This window comes from Netta rufina (genome assembly GCF_964035555.1).
Source record: "Netta rufina genome assembly, chromosome: 17".
In the NCBI taxonomy this organism is placed as follows: domain Eukaryota; kingdom Metazoa; phylum Chordata; class Aves; order Anseriformes; family Anatidae; genus Netta; species Netta rufina.
The window spans coordinates 2,414,457-2,441,639 of NC_140141.1; the positions used below are offsets into that span (position 1 = coordinate 2,414,457).

The window sequence follows — 27,183 nt, forward strand, 5'->3', positions numbered from 1 at the left end:
GGACGTGGTCAATCATCGCTCATTTGTGGGAAGTAGAGAGTAATTTCTTTCCTCTGCACTTCCATATAGCTTTCATTTATTTTGTTTGTTTGTTTTCCTCCCTTTTTCCCATTTTCCCTTTTACTTCCCCTTAGTTAAATTGTTTAGTTCATGGTAGTCTTTATTTAATTATTATAATTATTTCCCTTTAATTAAATTATCCTTATCTCAATCCGTGAGTTGTTCTTTGCTTTACTTCTCCCCCTCCTCACCTAAAGGAGGGGGAGTGAGAGAGCGGTTGTGGGGTTTAGCTGCCCAGCACGGTAAAACCACCACAAACAGCAAATTCTCCCATTGCTCTAGGCCCATTTCCACTTTTGTTTTGTTTGGTGAAAAATTCTCCTGTCATGGTATAACACATTTCTTGTCATTTCTTAATAAAGAGCCTAAACATTACTTAAATTCTCTATTTTATATTCTCATGCCTAACTGATAAAGCTTTCTGGTGACATTTTTCTTTAAGATCTAGTAGAATAAATGCACCAAAAGCTAATTAGCAATAAAAATGAAAAGTGCCAACACCCTCTTCACATGCAAATTTCTTCTCAAACACAAAAAAAAAAAGAAAAAAAAAAAAGAAAAAAAAAAAGTGAGACCAAGGGAATCATATTTCACTGAGCAAATTAACAAAAGGTCAGAAAGCTTGATCTTTGTCACTGGTGTACTCTGAAAGCTGAACTGCCATTTAAATATTTATAAAGGAAAGCTGTAATTGCAGGTTGAGAGCTGTGAGACAGCTCTACATGTACAACACAGGGAACTTTCAAAATATTCATGAAATGGAAGCTATTCCACAAAAGGAAAATTTAACTGAAGAGTATTAATTTGACATTTTAATGATTTCCAAATCAAGTTACACAAGAAGGTGATCTGAAACCTTACTTGTGGGGCATAGGCACACGGAAGAGAAATTCAGGCTCATTAGCCACCAAAAACTGGTGAAAATAATCGTTTCTAATTAAATGACAGCCCAAGGAGCAGTAGATGGAACCATTTTTTGAGACTATTTTAAATGAAATAAAAAAAATAGGAGGAGAAACAGCTGCATATATGACAAAACAGAGAGATGTTCCAAAAATGTTTTAGAACCTGCTTCATCTTTTAACTGGCCTTGCTGCTAGCAACAGTGCTCTCTCTCAGCAGATTAGGGATTCTTGCCACATAATCTCCCTTCCTGCCTGATTTTTAGTCCCTTTAATTAAACTAAATATAGACTTGTCTCTCTAGTTTGAAATCCACTTTATTACAGATTCTTTGCAAGCAATTTATTCTATTTGGCACTATAAGCAATGCAAGAAGACTCAGAATTCAGCATCAATTCCTCCTACAGGAAAAGGCAGATGATACGAATCAAGGTGACCAGTCTACAACACACCAGCAAGATGTGCCATGACTGTACGCTGCCATTCTTTATCTTTATTTTCTTTATTTTAGAATAAAGGAAATTATGGAAGCTGCAAGGTATCATTACCAAGTAAACTTGATCCAGAGTAAATAGCCTTATACGTGATCCATGAGCATCTCGCACTTCAAGGAACTTGTCTGGAATGTCAGCCAGGATGAAAGTTGAATTAACTACATATAAGCAGCTCAATTAATGAGATCATACATACTTTCAGTAAAGGCTTTGGTTTTTGTTTGTTTTGGTGAAGAGACTGCTTAAGAGAAAGATTTTTATGCCAGGTTACTTAGCAAGTGTTATGTGAAAAATCCACAAAGATTATTATGGACAGCAGCTCTTTCAGCAGCAAATTGTTGGAGCCTGGAAGAAAATACCTGCAAAATGCAACTACAAATTTGGTCTCAGTTTTGTCCAAGGAAACTACTGATCATGACCAAAGAAAGTATATTGAATTAAGTGGACCTTTGCTTTGAAGTAACTTTACATTCTTAGATTTATGTCACATCATGTTAAAAATTTCTACACCCACCCTTATCACTCATGCCATTTGTTAGCTTTAAAACCCATGATTGCATGAGCATTCATTATTCCATTCAGTGTTCCTGATTCCAGCTTGGCATTTGTGAAGCATGAGAGTATTTGAAGATTGCTGTTTCAGCATTCCTAGCTGGCACATCCATTCAAAGCATGTTCACGTGAAGATACAAAACGTTCCTTTTATGCCAGCATTTTCTTTCAATAAAACATGACCTATGTCATTTGTTATTTAAAGTAAACAAAAAGGAGTTCTGAATGTTACTGAAGCAAAAGAACTGATGATCTAAATTAACTTATATTAATTATATTTTTGCAGGAGAATGGGCCAATAATAAGATTGAAGGAAAAAGGCAATATTTTACCTAGCTCTAATTAGAAGATAACAATAGTTAACTCTTTCTTCCACTTGGCCAGTGCCAGAGAAGTGTTAAAATTAGATTCCATAGTGTAGGATCTGAATTTCACACAAATTACTGGACTCCTGATTGGCTCATATTTTGATGACAATACACCTGCCCCACCTCCTACTAGTACACTTTAACCCATTTATAAAATCCACCTTAGTACTCTGTGTTTTAGTTGGGTCTTTCACAGGGTCTACCACCTTGAAGGAAACGCCCATGGAGTTTTTACATATAATAATGCAAAATGTCTTGTGTATTGCCAGTGCCCTCTCCTGGAAGAGAGAAGAACAGGACAGATGTCCATAGTCCAAACTGTTCTTGTTCTGGGTTATCAGGTAACCGGCAACTGTTCTAGAGCTGTTGATTTTTATTTTCAAGGTAATGTTCTTAAATTTTAATTCTTGCTGTGTGGTAGATGTAACAGTAACTACTACAAAATGGCAAAGCAACAACAAACTGGTGGCAATGAGCTAAACTGAATTCTCTAAGAGGCTGATAACATAAGACCCTGATGATTTCAGCTAAAACGGCACTTGCTGCTTTGTAAAATAAGCTCTAGTGATAGGCAAATTATCAAGCTTAAAATGTATTCAGATACTCATTTTCTAGATTGTTTGTGACAAGTTTGTGACCTTTAAAAGTATTGCTTGTTCCACTAGTTTGGGCTGTTAATGTCCAATGTTACATCACCTCTTTCGTTGCATCAATGAGTATAAATGAGTAAGAAATGCTTGTCATCAGCACAAGAATGAGATTCAGGGAATGCAGATCAACTTCCTGGCTCCACAGACTCAACCACTGAGTTTGGATAATTCATTCAGCCTCTTTGTAATGACAAAGAAGTGCTTCAAGTCAAGCAGTTTAGGAATAAACTGTAAGAATGACATGGAACCAAACAAGTACATAGCCATGATGGATTATACAAATAGTTCAAGTAGGTAAAATAACATGGGCATGATATGTAAGTTGGAAAAGTGATTCCTAATAGTCCATATCAGTAAAACCACTCAGTGCTGGTGCTTGATTCCTGACATCTCTGTTCAAATATCCTCCCAACCTTAGCCCGATTGAACAATCCCATTATGACAGGAAATAGAAATGAAACACTTCTGAAAATGCTAAGTTTAGACTGAGGGTTAATTATACAGAGCTAGCTTCAGATGAATAGCAAACTTGATTGTGAATTGTAAGATTGTTGACTAGAGTTTTTAATAAATAAATTTAAAAATTAGAGCTCACTTGTCACTTGCAACTCAAACAAAGAACAATAGGCTGTACTGGAGGCTATCCAGGCATGTAATCACAGGACTGGAACAGAAACATCCCATGGTCTACATTACCAGAATGATAAAATAAAAACAGACAGATGACACAAGAAAAACACTTGATAAAGAACAATACGCACATCCCAACTAATTCAGAAAATTGTAGAAAAAAATATTATCTATTTTGATTTGACCAATGAACTGCCTGGCAAAATGAACTGCTTCCTTCCAGATTAACATAACAAAAATTATCCAAAGCTTTGGTCTTTAAATATAAATAAATTAATAAATAAAATAATATTAAAAAAACTTACCACTACTGTAAAACTGTAACAGAGAGGCAGTATTGTTTAGAATACCAGATATGGCATTACAGAATCCCTAGGATCTATTGCTAAAGTTCTTACTTGCCCTTCCGATAAGATGTCTAAGTGATACTTCTTTTCTACCCAATTGCTTCAAAAACTTGAACCCCAGATCCAAATCTGTATTTTACGTCAGTAAATACAGGACTTATAACAATGGGGTTGCATTTGTCCCATTTATCTAGTACATAGTGGTAAAGTGACAGCAACCTATGCAATCGAACATTGGTCATGTTTATGACAAATCTAGCTTGACTCTCTCCTCCTAAATAGGTGGTCTAGCAGGTAAGACAGTATGCATGCTTTCTAGTATGTGCAGCTGCTATAAGGAAGTGTGGGTGCAAAATACAATAACACTGAATTGGTCTGCATTTCCACCTAGCTCACCTCCCACTTAGAGCCCTGACAGTGCATGCAGCGTATAACATCATTGTCCCTGAAGCGTTCCATTTTTTTTATTACCTTGGGGAAAATACTAGCATCTTTCTGTCTTAGCCAATAAACAGGGACTTGCATTTGATTTGGATGATTATCTCCTTTCCAGAGAGAAACTCAGCAATTCTTTGTAGCTCTGTCTTCTAAAAGGCCAGTATACTGTACTCATGATGCATGCTCGGTGCTTTTGGAAAACAAACAAACAAACAAACAAAAATATTGTATACAAAAAGTCATTGTATGTGTCTGCTCTGACTTTGGTACTATCTCCCCATTAACATTACATCTCAAGCCATATAAATGTGCAGGTCACTTTTCCAATAGTTTATGTTGCAATAAACACTTTAAACAAGCTGTTTCCCTAAAAATCTGAGAAATTAAACAATATTAGTGCTCCATGAGTAGTGAGTGAATTATTCAACAACCATATTAATGCAACTCCCAAAATGCTCTGCCACCCTTTTTTCGATCAATGATGACCAACAGTTTGTGCTCCCTCTTCATTTTTAGAGCAGACATTCTGTAACCTTCTTAGCACACAAACACATGCTCCATCAAGCTGGTAACTCTTCACAAAAACTAGAAATGGTGGGAGTTACACCGAACAAGCTCACATTTACAGAAGTCTCTACCACTTCCTTGCCTTAAATTTACTCTTTTTTTTTTTTTTTTTTTTTTATGTGTTGAATATTGTATTGCTTTGCTTTTTCAGCTTAAAACATTCACATTCACTCTGGTTTTCTTAATGGCTCTTGCTTAGGCTAACATCAGTTCTCAACTACTTTGCCAAGTTCTCCCAAATTTAAATTGTGCAACTTACGTGCTTTATTTAAGCACGTAGCCACAGAAATCTATCCTAAATTCAATGGAAGAGTCTGCTGTCAAAGTTTTTATGACAAACTCAAAGCCACTGTACATTCTGGATGTGAGGTCCCGATGGAAATTATTCATGTGCTGGACTTACTTCTAAAAAGCACTCTTAACTGCATGTCTGAAAAAAGCTCAATGAAGTATGACAGAACATGTCAATAAACACTGTGGCAAGAGAAATAAATGTGATTCTTGGGAAGCATACCAATCTGGTTATCTACAGGGAGGTTTTGCTTTATATTTTAAACATGACTAGATAAAAAGTATAAGCTAAGATAAATACACAAATGACATCTCTACAGTACCAAGTATTTCTTTCATGCAGTGTGACTATCAAATAATTTAGCTAATTTACAAATTAGGAAAAACTTATTTAGCTTATGGCTGGACAATATTAAATCTTCCAGAAGATTTGTTTTAATGTGAAAATTCACATCACTTATTAATAAATACTTCACATTCATGTTTTGTAAAAGTACAAAGGATTTAGTGGTCTGTATGTCAAGAGATGAATATTAGATCAGAGTTTTCACAGCTATATCCCCATTCAGCAAAGCATTTAAACCTCAGTTTTTTAGCAACATGTATGATCAGCTTCAAGCTGCTGCATCATTCTGCAGAAACTGCACACTGTCAAAAATAATACCCATCTTTTCCACGGGGCTATTGTTTTTTATTTAGATGCATTATGCATCAGCCACACCAATTTTTGTTTTATTTACACTCATGTAACTTGTGTCTTTCTTCCTGGCATTATCCTGGAATTATACCACCAGAAGTCTAAGGAGAATCAGGCCTTTAAACCTAAAGTATAATCAACAAAAAATGCAAATCCTTTAAAAAAGATTTGAGGTGGCTTTTATGGGAAAATGTCAGGAAAATGTCTAACTCCATTTGATATAAACAACAGCACAAGAGTTATAGATTCATCTCTATAAAGAATTCTCACACATGAACAAATGCATCTGGTAACAGCTGGTACCTACAATAGCCAAATCATCTGAGTTTGACATCCCCATTTTGGCAATAGAAAATGTATCACTTTGGCAAAAACAGTCTCCCATCACTAGACAAACAACGTCTTGAGTTTGTGTTGTAATGTCCACAATTTTTCTATCCTCTCCTACACACACTACTTTCAACAACGTATGTGGTAAACAGCAGTACCACTGTTAATACTCTGATCACCTGGTATCTGGGCTCTGTTGATAGTTATAAATAATTTCATGACCATGTTTAAATGTATCTGCCAAAATAGAAATTGAACCTGCAGAGAAAAAGCATTGTTGTTTTTTTTTTTTTCCAATGCAAGTCCTTTGGCATAAGCCTTGCTGGACCTGTGCCTACATACGCAGCCAAAAACATTAACAAACAGACTAGTGCACAGCCACCTGAGCACTGCAGGCTTCCCTCTGCATTCCAAAAACACTGCAGTCCACAGCTTTAGCGCTACAGGTGAATAATCTGTCATTCTGGCCATGCACTAATGGGCTAATCAAAGGAGATTTTCAGCCTTTGGAGGATAAACTGGGACTGCTACACTCTAACATCACACTGGAGCCTTCAGGTCCTATCCACCACTTAAGAAATACAACCATTTTTTCCAGACGGTAAGAATTTTGGGTTATACGCAGAAATTAGGAATGAGGTATCAATATTTACCTGAACGTTTTCCAAAAGTTATTCTAATTATATAGATAGAAGACGCTCATTATTATTAAAAATGAATGACATTCTTACAAAAAAAATAGTATTTAAATCTTCACGGGATTATTTTATTTACTATTAGAGATATAAAAACATCTACATTGATCTAGTTGTCTAGCCTTTCTTACAGTAAAAGGTAAAATGGGCATTTTTAATATGTAGTTCACCTCCACTCTAAGACAGATACTAAAATTTAAATTTTTATTTCTCCAGCTAAATTTTAAAACTGAAGTACCACACTGACAGAGCACTGTTCTTTGGTTATGATCTACTTCTGACTTGTGCTATAACTGGTCCTTTTTCTGGCTAGACTTACAGCAAATTTACTTTGACCTCCCACTTGCTTTTCTTATGAGTAGTTTCTCAGATCACTGAAACCCCATATATGTCTGTGCTTACACCTTCAATTCACAGGCAACTGTGCCTATAATAGCTGCTCACTCTTGCCCTTGTTCAGGGGAGCTCTTTGAATAAAGGCAAGTTAAACAGCTAAATTATCACAGGTTCAGAATTAAGCCCAGGAAGTGAGAATCAATTTATTTTGACTTTCCTATTAAGTTATATGAAGACTAGTTAAAGGATTGTCTCATTTTCTCAAACCACCATCTCAATCCTTTATATGCAAAAGGATGATATGCAGGGCACATCTATCTTCCTCTTTGATCCAGTTAATGAAATTGAGATTCATTGCAATTTTCTGCTTCCCATCATTTAAGGAATATGGTTACTTTGAAGATTCCTTGAAGCTTAAAATATTTTTCCTCATAACCAGATTCTGTTTCTCCTGGATATCGTATTTATCACTGCTGCTATAAGTTGTTAATAAAAATCTTCTGTCTAAAGCAATCTAGACTAAGTGAGCTCCACAAACTTAAAATCCTTCTTGAATTTGTACTTGAAAAAGGTTTTTGCTTTCTCTCTCTCTCAAGCAAGTACCATGTATTTCTAACTACTGGTGCAAGTACTAGGGTAGTATTTACAATGACCTCACCTATTTTGAAATGACTGACAAGAACTCTTCATCAAGTCAATGGTTCAACAGGTAGGTCAGTAGTTAAGCAGTTCAGGGCACTACACATTCCCTACCAGAATTTGGAATCCACAGTCATGTCATGACTGTACACATGTACAGAGAAAGATGCTTCTTTTCTCCCTGAGTCAGTGACAAGAGCAAGGTAACCAGGGCACAAAACAGAAGGGCCAAAGTCCAAGGCTACTGCTGGCTTATGTACAGCTTCTGTAATTCCTCTGAAAAACGTCTTGCTAGCCAGCACTTTCCCAGTGCCTTTTTGCCCATGGACGTTCCACTGCTCCATGGTATGCACAGAGCATAATAATTCATAAGACACTCTGAAGTGTAGGAAGTAAGAAGCAGGACAAAATGCACTTAGCATATGACATCAATAAATGTCATATGCTATGTTTACACGTGTCACGGTGTAAATGACAGAGAAACAGCCATAGGTGAGAGAAAAGAATGAGATTGAGTCAGCTTGTGAAAGTCTCACTTCCCGGGTGACAGATTTGAGAGGTCTGTAAATAGGTTGCTAAACCCTTGTTTGGACAGAATTCCAGTATGTTAAAGGGAGCGCCACACTAAGTGATTTGCTGCCAAGCCTTGTATTACCATTTCCTTCCAAGATGATGAGAACAATGCAACCAGAAAAATCAGAGTATAATCTTTCCATTGACCTTCCAGCATTTTACCTTCCACACAGCACATCAGCGCACAATCTATTTTAATTCTGCAGGAAAGTCATTATTGCAAAGATTGGAATACATTAATAAAAATAAACAAACTACAACAACAAAAAGCAACCATATCTCCTTTAAGTATTTACCTTGCACGTCCTGCTAGCAAGCTTAGATAAACACACTGGAGAGAAACTGAGAATACTCCAAACAGTAAAGGTTAATATTGCTGTGGCTCATTTTTGCACAGTGATTAGGCTCACCGCCAGCCTGATTCCTTCAATATTTTAACTGTGTGAAGCTTGAGTGATTACATTAATAAACTTTCACTGCAGACAGTATGCTAAACTCTAGCCACTGTTCGTGTAAGAAAAAAGGAAGTCTTTAAATACACTTTTTCTTCTAAATTCTAAAGAAGAAGACAGATCCTGGCCTGATTTTCTCAAGAAGAACCATTCCCTAGAAACCTCTAACAATCTCCTGTTTCTCTGCAGGAGCTTAGGAACAGGAGAATTCCCCATCAACTAAAGAAAGATTTTTATTTTATTTTATTTTTTAAGGTATCAGCAGCAGATCTATTCCTATCCATTCACCATCACAGACATGCCTATTTCAGATCCCAGTCATAAAACCCCTACCAACTACAGTCTGAAGACTTTAAGGCCAAATGGTCAAATGCATACACCTGTACTATTCCAGCTAAGTGAATAAGACATCATCAATGATTTATAGTCAGAAAAATTTAGCTCATGATAGGTCACTACAGAAATCAGTAATGAATTCAGGTTAACTCCTCAACAGAACCTTAAGTGATCAAATTGAGTTGCAAACAATCCCAAGTATATCTTACGAACTAGTAAATCATCAAGTAAGGAGAAGGAGCAACTGAATCCCATTACGTAACAAATAATAACAATAAAAAAAAATCTCATTTGGATAACAGGAGAAAACGTTTGCCAGTGACTGAAACGGAGAACTTTTCGCAATGTATGACAAGTTATTTTGCTTCAGCAATCTCTCTGAAATAACAAGAATGAATTAGTACTTCAGCAACTGTAATGAATGCAGTTTGCTTTTCTGCAACAGGAACAACTCCCCGATAGCCCCCATTCTTGACTTCTGCTTCCATTGTATACAGGAAAGGGCTAAAAAGCTGTATTTGCAGGATGAGTCTCACATAGTTACTATCTTGCTGTTGGGAACTATAAGCACCTGTTAAGCAGCCAATAAAAGTATTTGTCTTTGTCACACACAGTCATGGATGGTCAAGCTATAAAGGAAAAGCTAGTTGTACACAGCAGTGGACAACTACTTTAATTTTTGTTTTGCTGTTGCTTTGTGTTTTTTTTTTTTTTTTTTTTTATTACATGTTTATATGTTAATTTTATTATGCTTTATTTTATTTTTATTTCTGCATCAGGAAAGTAAAGACTCAAAAACTGTAATAGTCATAATAATATATATAATAATATATATATTAATATATATAATAATATATAATATATAATATTATGTAATTATATAATTATATAATATTATCTATATAATTATATATATTATATAATAATATATAATATATAATATATATATTTTACAGAAGTCTATGTATTTACTGGTAAGTTTACTCAGTGGAGCAGAGCTATAGGGTGGACAGAAAATCCAGGTTTCATTCCCAGATCACGGACTTGTTGCAAAAACTTGTAAAGAAAATGAGGATAAAAATCATTCTTACCTAACAACTGAGCAGTAGGACTTTGTTAATTAATTTAAGTCCTCTGAAATCCCCAAATGAAAGACGAAGTGCATCATATGAATCCATCAAATGTACTAAAATACATTTATGCAATAATGCATTTAGCACTTCTTAACCATTGAGCCCATCCTTGTAAAAAGGTAAACTACTTACATCCTTTTCTAAACAGACTTGCACATACGGAGTCCCAAACCAATAAAAGCTAGGGCCTCTATATCTCCAAACCTTCTTTCACCTCACTGAGGTAGAATTATTTAAATACAACCAATCTCAAACAAAACTGTGTGGAAACAAACATGCAGATTGTATACAAAACCAGCCCTAGGACTAAGAAAACAAATAAGCCTGGTTTCTGTATGCTAAATTAATTCCCTACCTGTTCTCCAGGCTGGCCTCCAGCAGAACTGTACTGCAATTTTTCTAAGGACTGAAAAAATGGAAAGAATGGCAATAATCCATGGTAACCAGTTCAGGTACAAACGTAAAGCCAAAACAATAATGGCCAAAAAAAAAAAAAATAAAAAACAAACAAACAAACAAAAAAAAAAAAAAAACAGATCTTTAAAGGGGGAAATTTACCATAAATGCAACCATTTTTAGGCTTGACCTTCTCTTCTGCTTTTATGGAAAGAAAAAATTAGTATCTATTAATGACTCATTCTACTTGAAGCAGATGTCTGAGAGGCTCTGAATTGTCTTCAGTTTTGTGCCTGCTCTACCTTCTCCCTTCACATGTCTGTGGCATGTATATTTAAAGACACAGGTTACTTGTTATTTTAATTTTAAAGAAGTTCTGCTATTAACTTCAATTTGATTTAAATTCAATTTGCTCTTCACAGACACTATGCTACTCATTTCAAAAAACATTTTGTGCTGGAGGTTTCCTCAGGCTCTTTTTTTTAAAACCAATGTCAGACCCCTTCTAGAAAGGAGAATTATTACCAGACTGTTGGGCCTCAGCCACCTGTATGAAGTTCCTTTGACTACTGCCTCCTCAGACCAAAGGTGCAAAACCACTATTGCCATTCCCATCCATCTTACCACTTCTCCAACTGACCACTTCCCTGAAAGCATCCATGAAATATCCTAAGTTTTTTTTTCAAGAAAGTGGAAACTGACTCACAAGTTATTACGAGAAGCTGTAAGTACATATGCAAAAGGAATTTTCTGGAATGTCTGCACAGGTGTCTGTGCCCAGTGTAGGCAGCAAGGCCCCGTGAGGCGAAGCTGAGGCTGCCCTGTGCTGCAGACATCCACTTCCAGAGAGATAACCTCTGGTGTTTGTTGAACAATCTTCTAAATTTAACAGTCTTCTAAATGGACTAGGTGCCTGTGCCCAGGTACAGGCCACAGGGCCCTGTGAGGCGAGGCTGGGGCCACTTCCAGAGGGCTCTGGGGCAGCGTGAGGGAAGGGCCACGCACTGCAGGGCAGCCAGGGCTGAGGTAAAACGTGTGAGGAACGGCCCTGCCAGCACCATGCCGAGAGGAAGAGGAGGAGGGAGTGAGGTGCTGCAGGTGCCGGGGCAAAGGTCCTCAGGGAGACCCCCCACAATGGAGCCAGAGAAAAGTGGAGGGATTGCAATGGACCACCTGCAGCCCTCTGGCTCCAGGGGCTGGCAGAGGAGTTGGGAATGGAAGAATGTAGTTGAGCCTGGGAAAAAGAGGAACAGGGAGGGTAGTGGTTTAATTTTAGTCCTTGTTTCTCACTACATAAATCTATTTTAAATTATTTTTTCCCCAAGGGCATTAGGCCCTTAGCTAAAGTTAAGTGGCCACAATGATGAAAAAACAGACAAACACACTTTTGCCTCAACTTATCAGGAATTCTGCTTATGTAGACCTCGAAGAAATGGACTGAATGTAAGATACAGCCTATGAGTAAGCCACACATGACAGAACACAACCACAACTACCCTCAACACTAGCCTTCCAGAAAAAAAAAGGACTGTGTGAGCTTAAGATATGTAGATGCACTAACAAGTTCCTCATTGCCTTTGACACAGAGACTGCTGATGCCTTGCATTTGCTTGACATGAAGGCACATCATGTTTTAAGGTGCCATTACATGCTATTTGTTTTATCAACTGTTATGTTCTTTAAATTACTTGTCCTGTTCTTCACTGTAATAACAGATGTTCCCCTCTGAGTCTGTTATTCAGGTGTTAAAGTTCCCTGGATTCTTCCCCACCTCCATCTTCACAATTGACTTCCATTTGGCATAAAACCCAAGCAGGTATTCTTTAGACATAACAAATAAAAACCCAGCATATCTGACCCCACAGGAATAACAATTTGAAATAAGAATCTGCTTTTCCAAACACCAGAAGTATTCACAATACAGCAAATATTATGGCAGTGAGAGTTTAGTAGGAACCTAGGGCTTCCAGAACAGACACATCTTTTAGTTAGGAACTATGCATTTTAAAATATTTAGTCACCTATACTGAGAAAAATACTACAGGCACCATGTAAAGATTACAAAGAGCTGTAGATATAAAAGGAAAAGGATTTTCCTTACATAAACAGCTTTCATGTAGAACATTGAGGAATTAGTTTATTGACAGTTAATGAATTCAGACAGGGAACAAGTTCGTGAAACACTTAGATAAAATAAAAACAGAAGCTAGGTTAAGCCTTAGAGAGAAGCTACTGATAATTTACACTAAATAGGAACAGCTTTATATATTTGGAGAAAATTCTATCACTTTGACAATCTTGGGGATTGAGTTGGAACACTAAGCATTATATACTTAACTTTAAAAATTGTAAGAGGCGGAATTAGTAAAGAAACCAGACAGTACCAGACCTAGTTGTTTAGTCACTATTAGGCTACACAGAATAAACTCGTTTCTTTAGTTCTCTCATTACATAAACTAAGTTCCTGGCTTATTCATATAGTCCTTCATTTTGTTTGTTCCAGTTTCAGTTCACATTTCTTGAATATAAACCCTACACTGACACAAAAAAGGCAAAGCTTTAAAATATATTTTAAGTAATTAACAGTATATATAAATTGTTTCAATTATTCATGATGGAAATAATATCATTAATTTCTTACATTTCTCTCCTTCCCTTTTGAATGTATATTGTAATTTTAAGTGACATGCAATACAGAGTAGGAGGTTTTGATAATTCCCTTGAACTATTTACTTGATGCTTGTATTATTTTTGTAATAATATTCTATTATCAATCCAATAATGATGTATGGAGATAGTTGTATCTTCCTGTGGGACTTTGCAGGCTTTCCATAAAATAGGTTTGATGGGACTATAAACATCCACACGTTTCTTCTCATGCACGCTTGCACTGGATCAGAACAATGGGATTTGTGCACATATCTGAAAAAGATATGTTGCATATACCTATTATGAATGAAAACCTTTCCAGCTCTGCAGTTATTGCAATAAATTATGAAACTTTGATTACAGGAACAACATGGACCTTTAAAATTACTGTAGCTCATGGACATGTGTTATTCTACCTAGTTAGTGTCACCAAATATACTTTTAGTGTTGTAGATAATACAAATAATATAGCAATATAATGTATAATATTATATATTAACAATATATACCTAATACAAATTATATACTGCTATATGCCTCAAATCTGTTTTTTGTTTGTTTGTTTGTATTTTAAGAGCCACAATTTCTATGAAAATTCTGTCCTCTTGGCTATTATTTTACACCATGAACAAAATATTTTTATCCTCAAGGTAGATTTGATGTCAGAGACAGTTCCACTGTGCTTACCTGTGAATTGTAATTTCAAAGGGGCAATGGTCTAGAAACAGCAAGCTTACAAATAAAAGCTAAATTGTAGTATATTACTGAGCAGAAAGACTCGGCCAATGACAAGGAATTGAGAATGATACTCTCATTCATCAGTATTTAATAAAAAGCATTTCTGAACTCAGTATTAAATTGACCAAACTATCTCATATATGAAACAATTACAGTATGCACATCTGGACAGACACCAGAAGAAACTCCTCATATGTATGGAAAATGAATGGATGGTTACCTTTTAATTACGTAGATTTTAACATCAAGCTTTGTTTGCCTCTTCCCCCTAACCCCTTTATTTCCCACTGTCTTTTCTCTTAAGCCCCTCCACTTTTTCATTCCTCATCCAATTCTTTGGGAAATCCTACTGCATCTGGTCTCACCTGTATAAAGAACTTGTACACACAGAGCTTCATGGTAGGCAAACTACGCTGATCCAGCCCCCTCCTCAGAAAAACAAAAACACACCAGTGCTAATGAATGTTCTGCTCCAAAACACCTTTTGTTGTGTGCAAAAGACCTCTTTCCTTTGTTGAATAAAATGCATACATTATCAATATTTCTCCTAAGGCATTGCAGGACATACCAAATACAAATTTCTGCTAGATGAGACTAAAAGGTGGTACTATAACCACTAAATGATTAGACCCAGTTCTACAAAGAAAAAAAAATTGAAAAAGTTATCTCTGATTTTTTTTTCCCCATACTCTGGCTAAAGAATTTCTCCCATTTTAAAAAATCCACAAACCCTGCTCAAACAGTAATGGATATGCAGTATTATCTAACAGTCATTCTTTGGACTTGTAAGGAAATGGGATAGAAACTGCCATACTAAATCAGATTCCAGAGCCATGTTGTCTAGGCAAAATCAGATATCAAATGCTTCAGAATAAGGCACAAGAAAACCACAGTAAATTCCTGCCATATAATCTCTAGTATCCTACAAGGCTTGGAATAAATACTGTCAAAACACCAAAGCACACAGTACTTAGTATCCCTTCTAATTCAACTACGCTCAGTTTCATCCACACACTACAGTCATGTCAGGGAAAAATTCCTGTTACTTAGTTACAGGAAATCTGAGCTGAGAAAAGAATACTTCTCAGTAGCAGCACAATCTCTTCTATGATATTAAATAAAATTATATTAAAAATCAGCAATATTACTTGCTTAAAAATGCTATAACTTTTTACCTAAGAGATTAATCTTATTTACACAACTTAGAATATGGCAAGGGAGAGGAAACATGACACTTCATGTGTATCTTCCTATGGAAAGTGTCTAAAAATTGAGGGGAGGGGGTGGCTTCTTTGTGTTCCCTCGCTGCATCACTCTGCTGTATCCAGTTGTATATGTGGACTGACAGCTCTTTGAGTGATGTTCAGTGTCTGGTTCAATAAGGTTGATACCTGGACCTGGCCAGCAGTTCTTCCTGCAGATCATAAAGAGCTCCAGTTTAGTGTCACTTTTAGAACACAGTTATTACATCAAAGTTGATAGTTACTTTTAATGAAACATAAGGGGTTTATTTACTTACAACACACATTTCATTTCCCTTTAAAAGTATTTACTGAAGTTAAATAGGAATTTTATAAAGAGAAAACTAGAAAGGTTGAAAGCTAACCATAAGGCTTACAATTGATGATAATTAGTACCTATTATTGTCAAAGTCGGCAAAACTCTCCCTTGCATCTAGCAGCTGGGATCAGTATCTACAAAGAGGTCACTGAGCAGGGTTGCTTTACTCTGTCTTCATGAGATACTTTTCACCTTTTGAAATTGTATTCTCTCTATGAAAAGACATGTGCTGACCACCATTGTAGGAAATAAGCTAAAGTCCATTTACACCATTAGATCTATGACTGTAGGAATAACACGAATGATTTCCCTTCTGTCCAAGATCCTTATCAAGAGTATTTTTACAGGATGCTAGTCTAAAGTTTACAACACCCATGCCTGTATTTCTTCCCTGATAGGAATCATCAAGAAAAGACCATCACAGCTTCTGTTCCCTGAAAGTCATCACTGGCAAGGTACCACAAAGCACAGACAGGTCAGAATTGGCACAGGCACTTCAGACAAAACAGACATTGGATTATTTATTATAATGCAAAGCTTTAGGTTCTTTGTCCTTATCCTAATTCATACGGCAGTCAACAACTATGATAACAGAGCACAGTTAACTGTACCCACTTATTCTTAAAATAAGCCAAAACTACTGAATTGCAGGGAAATGTATGGTACATCCTTAAATCATCATATAGATGATTTAAGACTGTCTAGCAACAGAGGCCCCTACCTCCAATGAAACATCTGTAGTTTCAGTGTACTCTGTAGACCACCAAGCAGCCATTAGAAAACTGACAAATTGACTATAGCTACCATGATTTATGGTAATAGTAATTTAAAAATAATAATAAATCTTCAAATTCTTTACTATGAGTAGAACATAGGGAAACAGTCAATTTAATGTGAAACAAAAGACTGGTTTTAAAATATCAACACTTCCTCCTCCCCACTTTCCAACATTTAATTAGGAGAACCAATACAAAGGAAAACGTGTTGGACAGGGCTCTATAATCAGTATCCATAGATCAGCCATTGACCCTGCTGAATGATCATGAGCAAATAAACCCAAAACAAATTGAAAAATTTTCATCTGTTGAATGAACAGAACAATATCAAACATCATTGTTAAGCACTCTGTAACGAGCTTTTACTAAAAAGTGCTATTAAATCCTACGGGCAAAATAAAATGCAGATTCATACAATCACAGATTTCAATATAAAATGATAAACTTCCAAAATTTGTCTTCATTAAAAAAAAATAAATTAATAATCATGCAGTGTATCATCTACTTGTTCCTAGTTCTTAACATCAACTTTTGTTGCAAGGCTACAGGAGCTCTTTGTTACTAAGCCTTCTGAGTAGGTAAAGTAACTGAGGTACAAAGATGTACTCTGATTTACTCAGAACACATGGTATATCAAGCATCACATCCTCCAAGGCTCACATCTTGGCCAGTAAACCAAACTGATACTTACCTTCTTCAGGGAACAGTACTGGTCGGTCAACAGTAGAGTATATAAGCTGAATTGGATAACATGTCAATATGTTCCAGGCAACAAAAATGTGAAACTATAGGTGAAGTAGGACCAAAAGATGGTGCTGGGTCAGGAAAAGAGAGATGAACTGTAATTCTATGAGCAGATACATTGCCGTCACTTATAAAAAGTCTCCTTTTGCAAACCAGCAACCCAATGAATTACCAAACGTCAAAAATTGATCGTCCTTACACAGCATTTTTTATTTTTTTTTTAATCTCTATTGATTTATGTGTTTGTTTTGCATAATGCACCAGAACCCTGTGAAGATCCATAGCCAAGGGAAGGGGTCAGGGAGAGACTGAGAGGTTTTCTGTGTTTATTCTGTACTCAGATTATTTCAAATCTGAAATGAACAAACCTATCAGGAAAACAGAAGGGATCCTAGCATACTACATTTAATATTCATGTGATCATTACCTGGTATGTCAGAGTGTTTAAAGCTAACCCCTCTCCTCTTCTGTCCTACAGGAATGGCAGAAAAAGGAGAATGCAAAGCATTGCAGGGAAGTAAGACAACTGGCCTGACACTGAGGGCATAAATCTTGTGCCAGAACAAACCATCCATAAGATTTCTACAGTCATTCTCTCTCTCTCTCTCTATGTATATATATATATATGTGTATATATATATAAACCACTATCAGACTGTTGGCTTCAGACAGAGCCTTATGTCGGGCCCAGTATGACACAAGCACATTTTCCCAAACTACTTAAAGGTTATGTAATAGAGATCTGCAGAGCATTAGCAGTCACATGACATGTCCCACTAAGATTTCAAACTGCCACATACAAAATGTAATTAGCAAACAGTAAACAAGAGAGAAAGGAAGAAATATACTCGTGGAATTGACAAAGAATATTATTAATGTTCTAAATTATATACAGAATTGGGGCCAGGGGACTGGGAGAACAGAAAGGATTTGACAAATAGGTAAAACTGTGACTACCATAGTAAAGGAAAAATGCAGTAATCACGGGACAGATTCAAGCATATATTGCTTGTTATAGTGACAACTGTGAGCTTCATCCAGCTGAATACTAAGCACCATCAACTCTATTCACCTTCAGTAAGTGTTTAACTCATTAGCACTCTTCCAGAGATACTGTGCTCAGCTATCCTTCAGGTGTAAACTGGCACAGATCTATAAAAGTCCCTGCTGATTAATATTAGAGTATATTTTTAAGCAAGCCCCACAATGTACTTACTAGAGATGTACTCTCCATGTCAGTGAAAAGGCATACTCTGTACAGAAGTAACAATATTTTTCAACTGTAAAAGGAGTTACGGGTCTATTCAGTATATTCACAGCTTCAGCTGAAATGCTGAAGCCATGAAAAAAACTTCCTCATTCTGGAGGACTTTATTTTCAATTTAGGATTTTTCTAAGCCAACACTAAACAAGGTACGTTGTCTCAAAAAGGGCTTCTTTTCTTTCCAAAATTGGTAAGAGTGGATATTATTGTTATTTTTCCCACACACAAAAACTATAAAAATGTAATTGAACCTGTATATATAAATTATTTATGTTCCTCTGAAAACAAAATAAAACAAAACAAAAAATCAGTCTGGTCCTGGTGGAATTGGAGTGTGGGGTTTGCATGCTGACTGCCCAGCAGCCCACTGTGCTGAGCTTAGGCCTTAAAGAAGGTATCACACTGAAAAGCTTAAAATGATTAAAAAAAATAAAATAAAAAAGATATTTTCTAATTGTTATTAGATGAAAAAGAGAGAAGAGAAATTATGCTATACTATCATATTCACAATGTTTTCCCCTTGGTTCTTCCGAGTAATATTGTACACTGCTGCTGATTACTAATCAACATCAAACATTCAGCATATTAACACTTATTGCCTTAGAAACAAGCAGTGTATACTGTTTGTAATACAGAAAAGGTAAAACTTTATGACAAAAAATCTGTCTTGCAGTCTCATTTCCTGACTTTTGCACTGCAAATTTTTCTACCAAACATCTGCCATTATCAAGGAAACTGGCTCTTCACTCCGAACTGAACATACCCATGAGCACAATAGAAACTTTAACAAACCAAATGTTATTCCAAGAAACTCAGAATCAATTCAGATTCTTCTGGCCCTTGGAAACATTTTTCTACTGATCAACAACATACATTGCAGACTGTCAAGTGATTTGTAAGTGATTTATAAATCTCATAAGATTTATCAGATTTAAGAAGTCTTTGGTCTGAAGGTCTCATTTTTGAAGCAGAAAAAAATAAGTGGAATGTAGTGGAAACGGTTCATTATTATTCCCATTTACAGAAGGAGAACAGAGCCCAAGAGATACTAAGTACTTTACTCAAGGCCATTCATAGAATCTGTGGCAGAGCTCGAAATTGTGCTCTGATTTCCTTATTGAGTCCCATGTTATAAGCACAAGCCAAAGTGTTGAGCCACAAGCCTACAAGCCACTCTAATTTCCTTGCCAAAATGTCAGCCAAAGGTGGTTTTACAATTGTGCTTTACAGAAAGACAACAGATCCAACATATTATCAAGCAAAGCGTGGTTACATTTAGCAAAGAAACCCAGGACAACCACATGAAAACTTCAGTGTCAATCAGCTGCTCCAGAAGATCATTAACTGTTCTGCCAAAGCAATGCTGTCACTGTCATTTCCCAAGAGCCCAGTCTGTGCAAATAAGCCTGAAAAAAGCCCTCTTTTTTTTTTACTGGTGAACATAAACTGTTCTCATGACATGTTGCTTTGAAGAAGCTGCATTTTTCCTGCACTGTGGCTAAATTCTGATTCTATTTTTAGTCATGAGATTGGTATATATATATATATTTTAATTATAGCACCAATGAGTATATGCTACTGTCAGCTAAGCTTCGTGGCAGTTCTTACCTGTGGTGGACAGATTAGAACATCAACAATAAGAAGAGAGATCATCACAAGTGGTACCAGTCATTTTCCAGAAAATCTTTAATTGATTTCAGTTACTTAGTACTATGCTAGATTTGCAAAATGATGGAGAGGAAATGCTACCAATGTAGCTTGCCATTTTATCAGAAAGCTCACTGGACATGACAAGCTAATGCTATCAAAGGGAGAAACAAAGGATTTACACAAAATTCCACTTTAGTCAGTTGCTTTTGCTGAATACTAAAACATAACTCCCAGGAAAAAAATCTTAACTAATAGATATTTCAGCTACTCTGGATATACTCTGTAGCAGTGAAGAGGGCCTAAAACAATTTCAATTTAGTGAAAAGCAGCCTTGACTCTCAAACCATACTTCATTCATTTGGACAAAATCAGAGGGTCTGATTTTTGATCGGTCCTGTGTGGGGCCAGGAGTTGGGCTGGATGATCTTTGCGGGTTTCTTCCAACTTGGAATATTTGATGATTCTATGATGATTCATTCAACATAAATATTGAATGGACAGGAAAGAGTGATATATGACCAACTACTTCTTTATTTCAGAATAAAGCCAGTATGATTTTGGATATTTAGTTTTGATACATGGGGCATCTGACACACAGAAAGGAAAACCCTTATATTCTTATATCAGAGTATACTAATTTTCCAGAGATTGTAAGCATCTTATTTCTAGTCCTGGCAATTCAGAAAGGCTTGTACTTCTGTAATAATCTATTTCCTAAATGAACACCTCTGTGCTTATACATTCAATTCTTACTCAGTATCACACACCTATCTGAACTACAATGAGTGTTCACATCTGACACATATGAAAAATAGCATGAGGGGGCCTACAAAGAGATACATATTCTGTACATATTGAAAAGCACTTATGTAGCTTGTATCGGTATGAGACTGACCACATATATAGAGAGATGCTTAAGATTTCAGAGCCTGCAATTATCAATTAAGTAAAGTAGAATGTATCAGATATTCAGTTCATTTTCACACAGGAATTTGTGGCATCGCATGGTCCTGGATTTTGTTATGTGTCATTTTTACTACCCCTAATAACCATGTGCCATTTTAAAGCTGAAATTTATTTGTAATTCTAGAAAATTCAACACATTAAATTTCTCAAAAAGGTGCTCCAGGTATACCCAAATATATTAAGTTGTATTTAGTAACACTGCACCTCCATTCACTGCCTCTAGCACAGTCATGCTGTATGTTATCAAGCTGGAACCCATTCAGATATATAGCTATGAAAAATCAAGGTTGCTGTCTAGTCTGCCTGCAGCATGATCACATCCCTAGTTTAATTTAAGGGACTGTTTAAGGTCCCTTCCAACCAAATCCATCCTGTGACTTAGAGTAGGACTTTTTCCTATTAAAAAGAAAGTAGTATGCACACAGCCACTGTTCAGGACCACCAGATCTCTTTAACAAAAATAACCAAGTCACTTAAAAGAGACCCAACATCCTCCTTTAAGGTACAAGAAGTAATGCAAATATATTTCATAGGATAGCTACACTGATAAATACTGGCTATGATCTATAAGATTTCATATAAATTGTTTTCCTCATTTGCTAGCTGAGTCAACTAGAAAGCCCTTTTCTAATAAAAATGTAACACCTCCAGATCATAAAAGGTGAAATATAAAGTGACTGGAATAACTTTCATATCAGTTCATGTATACTGTTATTTTCAATTGCATTGAATTTATGGAGAAGTTTTAATTTACATTCTATCATTGCTCTGTTTTAATATTTCATGCTGTTTTCTCAAGACAGCTCTTCTATCTTGCTAAGTAATAGTCCTTATTTGAATTTTGCTGATTGTAGCCTTAGTATTATCTACCTGTCTCTGCAGACTTTGTGATTTTTTTTAATGTTAAGTGCAATGGCTTTAATTTTATGTCTTTCTTCTAAATATTTCCAGTCACCTTATAAGCCAACTCTGTATTTACTAAATGCAGTGACAAAATTCATTAATAAGTTATTCTGTTCAGTTATTTTATATATAAACTCTGCATCACTATCTGCACTAGTCATAAAAGCCCAGTTAGTGTTTTACCATAGACATCAGTAGCTTAAAAAGAAAAACTGAAGTCTTCATATGCACTTTTATTTACCTTAGTTAAAATAGTGCTAAGACCACCTACAGCTATAATGTCAACCATCACATCAGTCCTGGAAAGGCATACCATCTCTGCCCAACACTATTGGCAACAGCCAATTTTGAAAACAGGTTAATGAAAAAACCCTGCAGTATTCCCTATGACACTGAGCACAGCATACTTGCACATGTTAACCAAATAACTAGTATTTATATACATATGCTATAATAAAATGTTATTGTACTGTTCTACATACTCATATGCTTAACAATTCCAATATATACCGCTATACATAGTGTGTTCATACATACAACTGCAAAAGATCTCTCCCTCCAACCAAAAAGGGCGACAGATATTTACTTGCAATTGGTCTAATTTAGCATTAGATGCCAGATGTATATACCATGTATAATTTAATTAACAATATCTCTGTGGAAGATATTCATGAGTTTGTCATGACATGACAATATACATCTTCGAAGCAGACACTGTGAATATGCACCATGCTTGGGGGCTCGGGGGGGGGGGGGGGGGGGGGGAGGGGGGCAGGCATAGGGGAGAGAGCTGCTAGCCAGTATGATTACTAACTTTGCCCACAGACATTAATACAGAAAAGAAACATGGCACCTGCAAACCTCTGAATATAGTATTTATTTTGCAGGAAACCACAAAAGTAACTAGAAAATGACAACAGATTAAACATCAATAGGAGGGAGGATGGAATAATCTAGCAAGAGTTTAATCTCTTTACCTAGTGTTCCTGCTTAACAGAAACACATTTTATTATTCTAAGCATCACCTAGAAGAAAAGATCCAGTGAAGGGCATCATTAAATTGCAGCAGAACAATAAAGTTTGTCTGCCTCTGATACGAGTTACAGATTCATTACTGCTATCTAAAAAGAGGATTCTTCCCCTCCACACACACCTACAAATCTTCAGCCCTCCCACCCTCATTTGGCCCATAAAGCATTTAGCAGAAATAGCTATTTTTAGAAGGGGTGAAATCTCAGCATACCTTCAAATCAAGTGCTTCCGATGTTCAGCAAGATCATTGCCGAGAGAGAGCTGCAGTCTACTGTGTCAAATTACAACCCTGTAGAGAGAGGCAGCAGTGGCGGCGGCGGCAGCAGCAGCAGCATTGGTGTGTTTGCACTGCTTGTATTCAGGCTAGAAATGATTCATTAGTTGTCTGCAGGGAGGCAGGGTGAAAAAGAGACAGCAAGCATCATCGGCCATGCAGCAGCTGCCAGAGCCTATGAAACAGCAGTGCTCACACACACATACGCACACAAAGATGGCTTTCCCTATTTGCCAGTTTCTCTTTCACATAGTATTAACCCTGACACAGCAGCAGGGACAGGAGCTGACAAGCAGCAAGTGGGATCTCAGCAAGGGTGTGTTTCAGTGAGAGGGAGGTGGGGGGAAGGCGGGTGTTGGGAGATTTTATTTTACCTCCAAGTAATGCTATCACAGGATCTTCTCAGTAGGTCATCTGTGGCCTACTGGCACGAACCAATGAACTGTAAATGTGAGCTGCAATTTTTTTTTTCACTGCCAAGCCCGCCCAATGGAAGGCTTCGAAACTCAAATGCAGAAGGGTATTAAGACAGATTACCTGGAGCATCTGAACCATTCTGTCTTTCCTCTTCTAAAGCAAACTGTACCCAATATATTCACACAAAAACTGCTCAGTGTGCCACCAGTATCTCCCCAGCAACTAGAGGGAGACACTCTAGAGGATACAGGGAAAGATTTTAAATAAATATATTTTTAAACATTTAGCTTTAGTCCTTTTTTTTTTTTTTATTTTATTATTATTATTTTTCAGCAAAGATCTTCTGACTCATGGAGTCTGACCACTTTGGGAGTGGATTCACTATAATATAATGAATTCTTGAGGCTGATGAAAGTTAAATTATTGAAGAAAACATATGAAGATATGTGGAGTGGAACTTCTGTATTTCCCTTTCAGTATTTAAAAGAGTAAGGAAATATTGCACTCCCAAGGCACTACTTTACTGAATTCTCTTAAGGTATCTGCAGAAATACATTTTCCCATTTAATAATGTCTCCCCTTTATCCCAAAAATGGAGTGTCTATGTAACTGAAACAGGCTACATTAATTTACAGTTCCTTTGCAACATCTGTCTTCTCCCTACAGTTTTACTAATGAGCATAATGAGGAAGAGGAAAATTTTCAGAAGATTTTGACATGAGTGAGAAGAGCCAGATTTCCCCAAATGCCTAATATTTCTTTATGAAGCTGAATACGTGGAGAGTACTTTGACCTCCAGGAACTGTCAGCATCAGATACTTCACTGGAAAATACAAGGACTCATCAGGTGATCTCTTTCTCAAGTTTTGACTTATCTGGATTTCCAGACCATAATAAATTTGAACCTTGAACCATGATGTTTGTTAACCAGACAAGGAATCCTTCAAAAGTAGCATTACTTACATTTCTGGATATTCCAGTTCCCAAGCATCAATCTATTTGAGAGCCTTACTAAGATCTTTACCCCAAAGATTCTACTAACAGTGAGTAGCACCAATGCCATTTGGATGAAAAGCATTCATTATTCAGAATTAAAATATAGTACAGAGTATCACAGCATGATCTTCAAAGTTACTTGTTGCTTCTAAAAATGTCCCTCATTGAATGAAACAACTAAAAATCTGATCCTTTGTCCTGAGATACTGTCAGAAATTGAGGTAAAGGTTTGCAGATAACGTATGCTTTCTTCCCCAAATTTCTTACTTATCACATTCTATTCAGAAAACTGCAGTCTTTCTAGAAAGTCCAACATCTAAAAATAAGGTATCCATCATCTCAGCCCCAAATGACCTTCCTTGAGATTACTCACAACTGTACCCAGAAAAACAAAACTCTGGTATTTTTGGAGAGAAAAGCTGTTCCTACTCAGGATCATATGTTCCTTCCCAGATTAGATTATGGTTTTCATCATCAGGCAAGTACAATCTTACATTTATAACCAGTTTGTTATAATAAATTGTTTTCTTTTTTGTTGTTGTTGTCTATTTTGTTTTTAAAAGTCTAATTTTGGCAAATTAGATTTTTTTTTCTCAATTGAGCTACATGCAAGCTTGAAATCCAAACATTCCTTCCAACTATGACTATATAAGCACTTACCATGTATTGTGCTTCAGCAACAAATACAGATCTGCAGCATATGATGCAAAGTGATAGCTAAAGATTCCAGGTGACACATTTTTGAAATCTGTCTTGTCTATTTTGGAGATTAGATGATTCTATCTATTTCTTTATATGCATTCGTACAAGCAAAACAAAAATTTGCTGTGCCAGATACTTGAAAATAAGTCAGATTAGTGTAAAATAGCATAACTAATTCATCACACTGAACAAAGCAAACTTATTCCTTCTCATAGATAAGCATAAAGAGCATATATTGTGTACATATGTGTGTGTGTGTGGATATACATCTGTATAAAATATATACATTATCATAAACTTTTTGGAAACCTTGTGTTCAAAGATATGGAAAATTATAAGAATAAATTAAATGAAATCACTCAAAAATTAAATGGCACCTATTTTTTTTTTTTAACCACCAGCACAGATTTACTGCAATGAAGGCTTTAAAACATATGCTTTACCACAAGCAACTGTTTAGAAATATGAGTCTTTACACTTGACATATTCAACTTGTTATGCCATGGCAGACGAGGACTCACATTTTATTGGAACTGTAAGATGTTAAGACATCGTTAACATAAACAATTTAATATTTATTCTGTAGTCTATTGCCAAATATCAGCATTAAATATGATGTACCTTGACAGTCATTTTTGCCTGTTCAGGCTGGATGCAACTATGCTGATGATGGGCTGCTGGTAAATAGGAATGCACATTAATGGTGCTGCTGAGAGGAGTACCATTTGATTGAGAATAACAATCCCAATACAACAATTCTACATTCTGATAGACATTTTTTTTTATGAAAAAGTAATAAAACATAATGCATGTTTCTAGGTACAATATGGTTCTGTGAAACGCCATCTTAACACTAAAAGTATGTACATTTTCACAGACAATACGGAATTTCCCCAGAGATATTCTTTCTTGTCCCAACAAATTACATGCAGTAATTATTTAAAATACATCCTGAGAGGCCAATCTTCCTCTTACTACCTGTAGTATGAAAGTAACTTTTGCAGTGTGTTGTTTCAATAAAACAAGCCAGACAAACCCTCCCCTTCCCACTTCACTGTAAAAAGTGGAGTTAAACCTGAGAAAATAGTAATGGAACTCACCTTGCTAGCTGCCAAAACACACACAGAGCCTCCTGCAGAGATAAAGGAGAGCTGTCTCTGAAGCCACAACAGTTCTTTCTGAGATTGTTTCAGTAGCTCTTCCATGTCACCTGGCTTCTGCCCCATCAGCCCTTCCTGCATGACAGGAGATTTTCAATTTCTATTTCTAAACCAGAAATATTGTGCATTCAAGCACAAAACCTTTTCTACACACGATAATTTAGAAAATATTTAATGTCAATTAGCTGTCCGTTTGGATTTAAAAAAAAAAAGGCAGAAAAAAGAAAAATGCAATCTTTTCTAACTGTTTTTAAAACCTGTATGAATAAACTATTGTAAGGATCTAGGAGTAAACACTACATTTAACATGAGTCAGCAATGTCCCCTTTCTGTGAGGAAGGCTAACAGCATTCTTGGCTTCATTGGGCAAAGTAGTCCCAGCAGGTCAAGATTGTTGATCCTTCCCCTCCACTCAGCATTGGTGGGGCCACACCTGGAACACTGTGTCCAGTTCTGTGTCCCCAGT

General features: G+C 36.2%; 1 protein-coding gene across 2 annotated transcripts in view; it reads right to left on the minus strand.

The window, feature by feature from the left end:
- The window catches only part of RIMBP2 (RIMS binding protein 2), a gene marked incomplete at both ends in the record, with an annotated part of 144,445 nt that overhangs the window by 112,796 nt on the left and 4,466 nt on the right, over window positions 1-27,183 (minus strand). Inside the window, one exon of one of the 2 annotated variants that reach the window (XM_084296974.1) lies at window positions 26,658-26,792. In XM_084296974.1, coding sequence (XP_084153100.1) covers window positions 26,658-26,792 — 135 coding nt within the window. Of the gene's footprint in view, window positions 1-26,657; window positions 26,793-27,183 lie in introns of those variants that run through there. The other variant, XM_084296976.1, reaches the window with a different exon arrangement.